Genomic DNA, 12,246 nt, shown 5'->3' with positions numbered 1-12,246 from the left:
ATTGATAAATAAATTCTAGGCCCATTGTTTGCCAACACTGGAATACTCCTTGTGTACATCCTGGAGTGAAATCTGGGTTATCTACCTCGGCTTTGCATTTTTCCAGACAAAATAAGACTGTTCTTTTAAAGAGCAACACAGATTGCCAGTCGATTGGAGTGATTTATATCATCCAATGTCCCTGTAACCTATGGTATATCGGGAAAACGAAGCGTTTTTTTAAAACACGCCTGATAGAACACAGATCTTGTATTATTACGGGACGTGTAACAGCACCTCTGGTCACTCATTGCTTGTGTTCTGGAACAGTTATATCCCTCCTGGCGAGGAGGTGATTTTAATAGTTTGCTGAGCAGGGATGGATTCATTCCCTAGACACAGTTCATCCAGCTGGTCTAAACACTACACTTGAATTCAATGTCTTCCTGTGAAGTTCCTTGATCATTTCTATGACGGCTTTAGTGTCTGGTAACTTAGGTGATTTGACGCTTGTGACGTATCGTGACATCACCACGTCGCCGAAAGAGCGGGTTATTTAACTTACAAAACTGATTTGATGCAGTCTCTGTCCCGGCACTTTAGAGAATCGATTAAAACTTGGCATCACCTAAGAAAAGGTTGCTACACCAACGAAGCTAAGTATCTTTCATATTGATTTTGAGTATGATAGAGTCTGATATGCCTTTCTCTCATTCATAGATTAGAGCATAAGATCACTTTTTCTGATTTGAAATTGACTCCTGATGAAGCAACACTGGAGATGCGAAACACGGCCGCTGTCGAATCAATTATAAAGAGACTGTGAGTCAATCATAAAGAGACTATAAACTTAATATTTGATGGGCACAAACAAACAATTGTTCTTAAGCACTGGTTGGCGTTCCTTCAACATCTATCGAACCGCAAATGATAGAAAAGACCGGACGGCTTAGAGTCATATTAAGCACGTCGTCAGGCTTGCTGATGCGATTCCGATATATACAGTAATATACTCATGCATTAAGTTGGTGAAGAGTATTTTGGTTTATACTGGAGGATACCTTTTGTTATTTCTAGGAATATCACTCTGCCACACCCTTCATTGGACAATATCAGACACTACGAGCCAAGTTCTGGGAAAGAGTGCTACTACCTGGGTTAAGCTGGACCTGAGCCTGATAAGTTCAAATCCCTTCAGTTCCACCAAGTTGTTCCTGCATAGATGAATAAGCAGATTATGTGATGGCTGGGTCCAATTAGCTTGCATCAGTGATGATAGAAGCTGCCCCCAAACCATTCACCTCTGCCCCATCCAAAGCATTCTAACATGCTGTGGTGCTAGCCCTAAGTATTTTCTCATTGGCCTTTTGACTGACCATTTCCTGGCCCAAAAGACAAAGACTGGCCATAGATCTATACAAAATACATAGAACCTAGGAAACAAGGTGAAATAATGAAAAAGGTCAGTAATGAGTTAATGCCCCCAGATGGCCTGTCCCTTAATTTTTTTATTTTTTTTTTAGTAATCAAATACAAAAACTCGTCGCCTAATCTATTTTCCCATATGGATCATATTTAACTTTACATATCTCCTAAACCTATTAGATGCCCATATCTTTATTATTTTTCTTGAGGCAGTTTCCTGCTAAAAACTCAAAAAGCAAACTGAGTCTGGGTGCACCGGGAACAGTCTGAATGCCAACTCAATATTAGCATTGGCTAAAAGACTACCCTGCCAGTGTCCTGTACCATCTCTACAGCTCTATCAAAATAAGTGTATTGCACAGAACAGTACTCTTGCTCAAAGTAGTCTCTGATCCCAGAGCCCACCAGGAAAGGCAAGATATGAATTAACCTGAATGTTCCTTTTTCCTTCCTAGGTACCAGCTCAGTTGGGAACATTCTGAAAAAACTGAAATGTGGGAATCTCTATCAGAGCTACACTTATTATATTTGTTTAGAATCAGACACAGATTTACGCTGTACATTTCCATCATTATTACCAAAGTAATGCTCGGAAGTGGCAGGCATCACATTGTTCTGCGATCCAAGCATGAGAAATAGCCCCAATTAAGATACCGGGTGGGTGAATGGGGGGGGGGGGGCTTCAGATGCCAGTGTGAAGGGTGGTTGTTTGGGGGGCAGTAGATGAGATTTTTGTTTATATTTAGCTGGAAAGGAGGGAAAGGGATGGCTGGGACCAGCCTGTGGTTTACTTTTTATTTTATACCTTATGAAGGGGTTAGGAGAGGGATCTGGGTCAGTGGATGGGTGATACTCAGATTGGGGGGGGGGGGGGGGGAGGAATGTGATTTTATTTTAGTAAGGAACGCTAATTACCCAGAAATCTTTTGAAGATATGCAGGATACTAGAATCCTTTTTGAAGATATCAGAGTATAGCAAGTTATCTGGCCACACAAGGTCGAATAACTACTTTAGGCCTAATTGGCCATGTTTAAACATTGGCCAGTTAGGTCTAAAGTTACCTAGCTATATGTAGCTGGATAACTTTTGGTAGAATATTCAGAGGGGTGTTTATCCTGCTGAATTTATGGATTAAGTTATCTGGTTAACTTTAGCTGGATAACATGTTCACTATCAGGCCTATCCATCTCTCTCTTTCTCTCGTCTCACAAATACATATGTACACACACCCCATATACATCATCACCACCTTTCACGGGTTAGGCAACAGTACCTGTTCCAGGTTCATTATACATCACCATCAGTTCATCTTTTCTATTCTTTCAATATGTTGTATACATATATAGACTTACATTGCAGACAGAAGAAATGAATAAAGATTTAATGGCAGATAGTCACAAAATTGCTATGAAAGAGGGAATGCTATTGCTAGGTGATTTCAATCTGCCAGATGTTGATTGGGACATCCTGGTTGCAGTGTCAACTAGAAGCAGGAACATCTTGCAGGGAGAACTGTTATACTACTGGACCTAGTGTTTATGGGGAATGTGTTTCTGATGTTGAAATGGATGATCCTCTGGATTCAGTGATCACCAGATGGTGTGGATCAGCATTAGAATACAGACTGTGAGGGTTCATTCAAAGGCAAGAGTCCTAGGCTTTAGGAAAATTAACTTTGCTAAAATAGGAAGAGTACCTCATGGAGATATTAGCTGGATGGAAAAATCAGGGGAAGTAGAAGAGCTGTGGTAAAAACTAGAAGGAGATATCATAGGGGCAACTAATCTTTTTGCTAGGAAAGTAAATAAAGGTAAAGGAAAAAGAAGAAACTATGGTTTTCTAAAGTAGTAGCTGAAAAGGAAAGGAAAAAAGGTTAGCATTCATATATGACTTGCAAATCAGAGAAGGGAAGACAGGAAACAATATCTGAAAAAACTAAGAAGAGGGGGAACGAGGTCAGGAGAGCGAAGATACAAATGGAAGAAAAAATAGTAAATATGGTAAAACAGGGGGGGACAAGATTTTTCTTTAGTTATGTTAGTGAGAGGAGAAAGTGCAAAAGTGGCATTGTAAGACTTAGAAGTTAAGGAGAGAAATATGTAGAGGCTGAAGAAAAGAAAAGAACTGTTTAACAAATATTTCTGTTCAATGTTCACTGAGTGAGGGCCATGAGCAGGACAACAGAAAACAGACACAAATAGGACTGGAAGAGCGGTAAACTTCAAATGATTTTTTAGAAAACTGCATTCACAAAGAGCTAGATAAACTGAAAGAAAATAAAGAAATGAGGCTGGATGGGAAAAATCTAAGGGGTAGATTTTCAAAGGAGCGCGCGCGGTGGTAGAACTGTGCGCGTTCCTGCACATACAGCGGATCCTAGTAATTTTGCATAGTGTGCGCACATCTGCGCGCGCTACTCAAAATACACGCATATATGGAGGAAGAGTTGTGCGCGTAGCTTAATTAGCTGCGCGCGTGTCATACTCTCGTGGCTTCTGCGCGAAGGTATACTTGTGCGTGCCGGTATTTGTGCATCTCCCGAAATCGCACGCGTGTGCCCGTGCGCATGCGAACGCGGGACTTCCCGTTCTGCACACAGCACAAAATGGCAGGACGGGGTAGGCAGCCCAACTTCACCACTAGGGACGTCAAATTGCTGGCGTCCCTGGTGGTGAGACGAGAACGATGGATTTTCCCTGTCCAGGGACTGCACACGGACTTCAGAGAACTCAGGCGGTCCTGGAGGGCGACTGCCAAAGCAGAAATAACGAGCAAGCCTCCCACCCCGTGGAGTAAGTAGACTGTACAACAGTTGATGTGGTGAATGTGGGAGTGTGAATGTCAGGTTAGGCCTAACCGGAGGAACCAGATTATTGTAGTCTCATATTTATCTGCACTTTAGAAAGTGGGTTCTTTCACGCTGTTACTTACCACTGGTTTGGATTGTGTTGTGTTTTGCCTCAATTGTCAATGCTGATAACTACTATTATGATTAGTGAAGAATATCATGGTCGTCAGTCATTAATGTTGTCACACCCACATCCAAGTATCCAGTTACTATTATGACTATCAGAGTACAGTAATGGTTCTTCCTCCTTTCTTTCTAATAGATAGAGGACCTGAAGAAGAAAGCCCGGTGGCTGCGCCCTCATAGGCCGAGGTGGCTGGAGTGGCTGCGGGCACAGCGGGCAGGGCCTGGTGGTAAGTGACCCCTCCAAGCTACTGGAATGTGGTATCCCACTTCTGAACGTGAATGTACAGTGTATTCAGACGTCTCCTTTTGTTTCACAGATGCTGATGAGGCCATGCCAGGCCCAGCTCCAGGAGAAGGAGCTGCAGCCGCTCCAGGGGGGGAGGCGGATTCTCCCCCCCCCCCCCCCAGGAGGAGACGTCACGCTCGGCGGACACCTTCCCGGGCACAGACGCGCCCCGGGCCTTCCCTTAGCTCCCCCCCCCCACCGTAAGGCAACCTCCCCGTTTTGCCCGTGGGGTTAGGAACGCGGGGGCACGCAGGGGCCAGCCTTTGCTGGCCCAGGGAGGCATTCATGGCCCTCTTGTGCCTCATAGGCCCCCCTCACGGCATCAGCGAAGAGGTCCATCCCCGGGGGCACGCTCCTCCGAGCCGTCCCATAGACTCTAGCAGACATGTGCGCCTGGCCCATAGTGTGGGAGGTGCTGATTAGCAGCTGGCCACGATTGAGTTGGCCTTCTCTGTAGGCTGCAGTGCTCCCAAGTCTCTGCACATACTACTCGATTGCTGCGGATGGAGGACCCAGAGGGAGAAAAATGTAGGTAAGGTCGCTTTACTGAAGTGTTGGAAGGGGTCATCAATTTTAATCGGGGATACTTCTGTATACTGTCTGATAACTGGTCACCAGTGTTTGATATGGGTCCTCCATCCGCAGCAATCGAGTAGTACGTGCAGAGACTTGGGAGCACTGCAGCCTACAGAGAAGGCCAACTGAATCGTGGCCAGCTACTAATCAGCACCTCATCGGAAGAGGAGGAGGGGGAAGCCCGTGAACACATGGAACAGCCTGCGGAGGAGGAGCAGCAAGCAGCGGCAGGGAGAGGAGCCTGAGGACCCACTTGCTGAAATGCAACTGATCGGCAGCAGGACAGCAGTGTGTCGGACCAGCCCGACCCCGACCATATACCAGGCAGGCCAGAGAGACTATTACAGCAGGGCGCCGGCCTCTTGGACGCCATCTCTGGCCTGTCTGATGTGGTGCAGCAGGAAGCAAGTTCCCTCCGACGTACTGTCAGGGAGGGGTGTGATGGGATTCAGGCGCGCCTCCAAGACCTTTGCCGGGCTACTGAGCTGCAGACGGAGGTTTGGCGGGAGATGCTGCAGCAGATGCCTCCCGTGCAGCTGCAGCCACCAGCGGCTCCATGGCCTTTCATGCATTACCCTCCACCTTATGGGCCTCCATACCCATGGATGCCACCTGCCCGTGCAGAGGCGCCTGGTGTGGTCCCGCCACCTGCACCTCAGCCTCTTGCCGGCTATCCGTGGATGACACCACCACCCCCCGCCTGCATCTCCTGTGATGCTTCCACCACCAGCACCAGAAGAGCTGTTGCCCCTGGCTATTCCTTCCTGTAGCCATGCCCCGGATGTGCCCCAGGCACCCTCTGCCCTCTGAGGGTAGTGTAAGCAGTGGGAGGAGTCCCCTGCGCCAGAGTACCCAGGTGGGCCAGTCAAGCTTCCTGATGGTCATAGGAGAGGACGGCCAAGGAAGTGAACTGTGACAAGTTTTCAGTTGTTCCTTGTTACTTTTATTTAATTATCATGTTTTTCACACTTGTAAATGCACATTTATCACCTACAGAAATGGCTTTCTATGAGACTGTTCCTTTCTCGTATCGCCCGCCTTTGGCTCAACCGATGTATTTCCTCCAATTCCTCCATGGATAGCTGTATGTCCTCATCCTCCTCATTCTCTTCAGGGGCCTCCTCTGGTACAGGGATGTGTCTGTTAAGTGCCAGATTATGTAGAATACAGCAGGCTAGGAATATCTCACACACCTTAGAGGGGGAGTACAAGAGGCATCCACCAGATCTGTCCAGACAGCGGAAGCGTGATTTCAGGATGCCAAATGTTCTCTCGATGACAGCCCTGGTCCTACGGTGTGCCCTGTTGTAGCGAGTCTCAGCTGCAGTGTTGGGGCAGGCCATGGGAATCATGAGCCAGGATTTCAGTGGATAGCCTCCGTCACCTGTAGCATAAGAGAAAACCAGAAGGTATATTACGCCTGTGCGTCACTGGGGTACAGCTCACAGGACTTACAAACCGAATGCCTACTGTGGCACCCTACATATAGTGATTCTACTAAGGTGGGTGCTGTTGTTGGTTGCTGTACTACCTAGGAGCCAGCCCCCAGTGATGTGTCACAGCTGGAACTCTTCATAGATCCTGGATTGGGTGAGAATGTAGGCGTCGTGGGTGGATAAAGGAAAGCGAGCCACCACATTCGTTATGAGGCCCTTGGCGTTGCACACCACCTGCATGTTTAGTGAGTGGAATACCTTGCGATTGCGGTAGATGGCCTCATCTCCTCTTGGTGCCCTTAGGGCCACGTGGGTGCAATCAATAGCTCCCAAGACCGAGGGGAAGCGTGCTATTTGGTAGAAGTCTCTCATGGTTTCATGCTATTCCTCTCTTCCGATGGGGAAGGAGATAAAGTGGTGTGGGTGTTGCAACAGGGGCAGCCAGGGCCTGCTCCAGGACACCTTGAGGTGGCACCCTGAGTGATTCCAGACGTCAGGCCAAGCGGTGTTTGGAAGGTGCCGGTAGCCAGAAATGCAAGGAAGGTAGTCACCTTGATGTGTACAGGCAAGGCATGGCCCCTTTGCGTGAGGGGTTGCAGGTCACCCTCTAACATTCGGCAGAGGGACAGTATGGTCTCCTTATTAAATCTGTAACGGGTCATTACTTCCTCCTCAGACAGATCAAGAAATTGGGTGCGAGTCCAGTAGACTCTGTGTAACGGGTACCGCCTCCGTCTCAGCTGTCTTCTCCTCCTCCTCCTGTCTCTTTCCCTTCTGAGCCTTAGGGATTGCAGGACCCATATTGCTGCTGTGAACATGTGTAGACAGGGAATTACCAATGAATGGCTGTCTTTAGACGCTCCTGAGGCTCTCTCTGCTACGGTTATACGCACATTAATGTTGGCTATGGAAAACGTTCTACTGTCCCAGTTTACACTGGTAACTCCCCCAAGGCCTCTCCTTTCCACCTTCTGGCCTTCTGCCGGATGTCTGGCACTTTACCGATGTCAGGCAGCAGCCGCAGACCCTTCACTCATACCTTGCGCACACAAAAAGCAGTAGTAAATATACGCGCGTGAACTAGGAAGCGCGCACCGGTGGAGTTATGCGTGTCGCTTATAAAATATGTTTTACGCGCATATGTTCGGTCTCCGCCCAGACACACCCCCGACACGCCCCTTTTTTATTTGCGTAATGTGCGCGAGGGGCCACTTACGCGCACAAAATACCTCTATGCAAAATTTGGGTTGTGCGTGCCAATGCCGTTTACGCGCATAAGTGCCCGTTTTTGCGCACGTACAGCTTTGAAAATCTACCCATAAGAGCATTAAGGAACTCGAAGAAGTTTTGTCTGCTCAGCTGGCTGGCCTTTTCAATGCTTCTTTAGAATCAGGAGTATTTCTGGAGAACTGGAGATGGGAAAATGCAGTTCCTCTTCACAAAAGTAAAATTAAGGAGGAGACTGAACTACAGATCAATTAAATTGGACCTTAGCAGTGTGTAAATTATTCAAATTGCTGCTAAAACAGAGAATAGCAATTTCTGAAATCCAATGGATTACAAGATCTGAGGCAGCATGGTTTACCAGACAGATATTGTCAAATGAATTTAATCAATTTTTTTGACTGGGTGATAATAGTTGATTCAGGGGAGAGCACAAGATATAGTATACTTAGATTTCAGAAAGGCCTTTAACATGGTTCCACATAGATGACTAACAAATAAAATTAATAACCTTGTATAGGCCCTAAGTGACTAAAGCCTGGATTTATCAAAATGTGGTAAGTACCGCATGCGATAGCAAAAGGGGTGTGTTTTATGCTAATATAGCATTTATCACAATTTGCGCTAATTACCTGTGCGAAGAGCTAAGTTAGCGCAAATTGCGATACCATTTTCAGATTCTGCAATAAGTGCTGGTTGTGTTGTATTTCCTACATTCAACCACTGGGGGACCATTGTTAATGGGAGGGGGGAGGGAGAGAGAGAGAGAGAGGGAGAGAGAGAGAGAGAGAGTGCCTGGCCATAATATCATGGCCCATAGGTAGGTATTTCTATCCCTATGGTAGGCCCACCTAGTAACTCGAGGTGGGGTTTAGGTAAGAGTGTAGGGGGTTAGGGGCCACTTTGACATTCTACGTGACACCTACAAACAGAACAGTGGTCTCATGAAGATTTGATGACCTTTGAAGTGAGGAAACTGACTCCAAGATGAGATTTGGGCAATGTTCTCTCAACCTAGCTTGATGTTACCCAGGCAGAGAGTCCATCAAGCTAGGTTGAGAGAACCTTGCATTCGCGATAGGTATCTCATCATGCCAGTTTACAATTAACAAAGGGGTGTAAAAAGAAGATACAATAAAAACATTAACAGGTGCGGAACGAAAAACGTAGCAGTTACAATAAAACAGGGAAATACACAACTGGGAGCAGTGAAAAGTTGATAGGAATTTAACAGAGAGAAAAAAATTTACAAATTTATGGTATTTACTAATTTATGGAATTTCGCAGAGATATTGTTTACCATGTTAAGGTAAAGTCTGAGAGTTGGTTAATGGAGAGTTAAGGTTCAGTTGGGGTCTGGAAAGGCTTTCTTAAATAGCCACGTTTTGAGTCTTTTCCTGAATGTTGGAAGGCAGGGTTCCTGTCGCAGATCCGGTGGAATGGAGTTCCATAGGGGTGGTCCTGCTGTGGAGAATGCCCTGTCTCTGAAAGTTATATGCTGAGAGGTTTTGGTGTGGTACCTGTAGAGATTCTCTATAGGACTCTCTGATGGGTCTGGAGGAGGTATGTTTTCTGAATGGGATTTGTAGGTTGAGCGGAGAGTGTTGATGGATAGCTTTGTAGATAGAGGTAATGGACTTATATATGATTCTATAGTGAATTGGCAACCAATGTAGGTCTTTGAGAATTGGAGATATGTGATCTCTTCTCCTAGTGTTTGTCAATATTCTGGCTGCCGTATTTTGAACCATCTGAAAAGGTTTAGTGTGAGATGAGGGAAGACCTAATAATATAGAGTTGCAATAATCTAACTTAGAGAAGATTATTGCTTGCAGAACTGTTCTGTAGTCATGAGAGTGGAAAAGTGGTTTTATTCTTTTTAAAACAGAAGGTGAGTACTAGAACAAAGAGTATACCACTGGGTTTCTTCATCTCATACAGTATCAGACATATTCTTTTTTGTATTAGAAGTGGTCCCTGCCCTCCCTAGGGGAGGGGATTTTGACTCTCACTTGATTCAGTATAAACAACGGTGGATTCACCGTTTGAACACCGTTACTCCGGCAGGGTTAAACAAAGAAATTGAATGGGTTCATTTTACCTGACCTGTGATTGGATAAGAACTCTGGGTTCTGATTGGTGGGTTTTCCCCTCAGCTGATTGGTCTGTGACTGTTTTGGCGCCTTTTGACAGCTTTAAAGCTCCTTGTCTGATTATAGATAACGCGCTCCCTGTTATGCTTCCTAAAGACTTCGTGTTGGTAAGTGTTTTCTTTAAATTTTAGACTTATGAAATCTTTATTATTTTTGGCACTGGTTGCTTCCTCTAATACAGTCCCATGTCTATGTTTTATTTACAGTACTCATTTAAACTCTTTTGTGCGTCCCTCCCGATGCAGCCCCTGGCGAAACACGGGTCCGTGTCGGGGGACCCTTCTTGTTGAAACAGTTGCTGATTTACACAGTGGAGTTGCCAATATGAATAATAAAAATGTGTGACATTAAAAATTGATGTGGAATTCCGGGACTGTATACTCTTTGTTCTAGTACTCACCTTCTGTTTTGGATATAGATTTGAGTGCTAGTTGTGCTCGGCTTGTTGTGGACTTTATTCTTTTTAAGACATGAAGTTTATGAAAGCAGTCCTTGGTAGTTTGATTAATAAATGATTTTAGGTTTAGCCGATTATCAATGGTAGCTCCTAGGTCTCTTATTTGAGGTGTTTGTAAGTTGGCTGGTGGATTTGTAGTGATGTTACTGTTTTCCGGGGATATTAGGAGTTCGCTTTTTGAAGAATTTAGGATTAAGTTTAGGCTGGAGAGGAGGCCGTTGATTTCTAGAAGGCACTTTTCCCAGAATTCTAGAGTTTTTGTGATGGATTCTTTAAGGGGGATGACGATCTGGACATCATCGGCGTATAGAAAGTGTTTTAGGTTCAGTTTGGTTAACAACTAGCAGAGAGGGAGAAGGTAAATGTTAAAGAGCGTGGGTGAGAGGGAAGAGCCCTGCGGAACTTCTTGAGAAGAGGGATAACGCTGAGATTCTTTGTTGTGTATTTTGACCTTGTAGCCTCTGTTCCCAAGGAATGTTTTGAACCAGGCGAGTGCCGTACCTGTTATGCCGATGTCAGCTAACTGATTTAAGAGGATGGAGTGGTTAACAGTATCGAATGCTGCTGAGAGGTCTAGGAGGATAAGTAAGTAGGCATGACCTTTATCGAGGCCCATGATGAGGTAATCTGTCAGGGATATGGGTAGTGATTCGGTACTTAATGATTTACGGAAGCCATATTGAGTAGGGAACGGGATATTGTGGTCTTCGAGGTAGTCCGATAATTTGGTGTTAACTAATTTTTCCATTACCTTGGCTAAGAAAGGGAGATTGGACGAAAGTTGGTAGGATCTTTAGGGTCTAAGTTAGGTTTTTTTAAGAGCGGTTTGATGGATGCAATTTTGAGGTCGTCTGGATAGATTCCTTGGGATAAAGAACAATTGATAATGTCTGCCAGAGCTTTGGAGATGGTGTCTGGGATTAGGAGAAGCAGTTTGGTCGGGATATGGTCAAATGGATGTGATGAGGGTTTCATTTTCTTCAGTACTGATTGGATTTCTGAAGTTGTGAAGGGTTCGAATGATTGGAGAGAAATGTCTTTGTTGGGGTGGAAATATGTGCTGGATGGCGCAGAGGTATTAGACTTCAGCTGAGTTAGAAGGTTAGAGATTTTATTGCTGAAGAAGAGGGCCAACTCATCTGCTTTTTCTTGAGCTTCGTTGAGTGGAATGTCAGGTGCATTGATTTGAGTTAAGTTTGATACGTAAGCAAAGAGAGCTTTTGAGTCGAAAATAAGGTGATGGATCTTAAGAGCGTAGAAATCCCTTTTAGTTTTTAATGTAGAGCACTTGTATAGGTGGAGGGCGATTTTGTAAGCAGAGAGGGTGGTCGGTGATGGTGCTTTACGCCATTTGCTTTCTTTCTGTCGAAGGGAATGTTTGAGTTTTTGAAGTTCTTCGTTAAACCATGGTTGTCTTTTGGATGCGTTGTGTTTGAGTTTTTTTGTTACCAGTGGACAAAGTTTGTTTGCTGCCGTTTCTGTTATATTGGACCAGGAGTGGAGGGCTGAATTAGGAGTGGAGACGTCTATGAGAGGGAGTTCTGAGACTAGGTGTTTGTGGAGGTCATCGGAGGAGCAAGCTTTCCTGTAAGTAAATTGTGGTTGAGGGAAGTGTTTTTTGCTCATTTGTGCCAGTGAAATGGTGGTAGAGATTAAAGTATGGTCTGACCAGGGGACTTGTTTGCAGACAGGTTGTGCTGAGTGTGAGATGCCTGAGTTCACAAAAATGAGATCC

General features: G+C 45.3%; 1 protein-coding gene across 10 annotated transcripts in view; it reads right to left on the bottom strand.

Annotated features, from left to right (window-relative positions):
- KDM4C (lysine demethylase 4C) overlaps positions 1 to 12,246 on the bottom strand; it is a 1,194,550-nt gene that overhangs the window by 357,757 nt on the left and 824,547 nt on the right. The window contains exon 16 of one of the 10 annotated variants that reach the window (XM_029605195.1): positions 6,186 to 6,625. The exons of the other annotated variants lie outside the window; for them this stretch is intronic. Within the exon in view, the coding sequence (XP_029461055.1) occupies positions 6,605 to 6,625 (21 nt within the window). The 3' untranslated portion in view covers positions 6,186 to 6,604. Of the gene's footprint in view, positions 1 to 6,185; positions 6,626 to 12,246 lie in introns of those variants that run through there. 10 annotated transcript variants of the gene reach the window in all.

This window comes from Rhinatrema bivittatum, chromosome 1 (assembly GCF_901001135.1).
Source record: "Rhinatrema bivittatum chromosome 1, aRhiBiv1.1, whole genome shotgun sequence".
NCBI lineage: Eukaryota > Metazoa > Chordata > Amphibia > Gymnophiona > Rhinatrematidae > Rhinatrema > Rhinatrema bivittatum.
The sequence above is the reverse complement of the archived record's forward strand: the minus strand, read 5'-3'. Positions and strand labels throughout refer to the sequence as shown.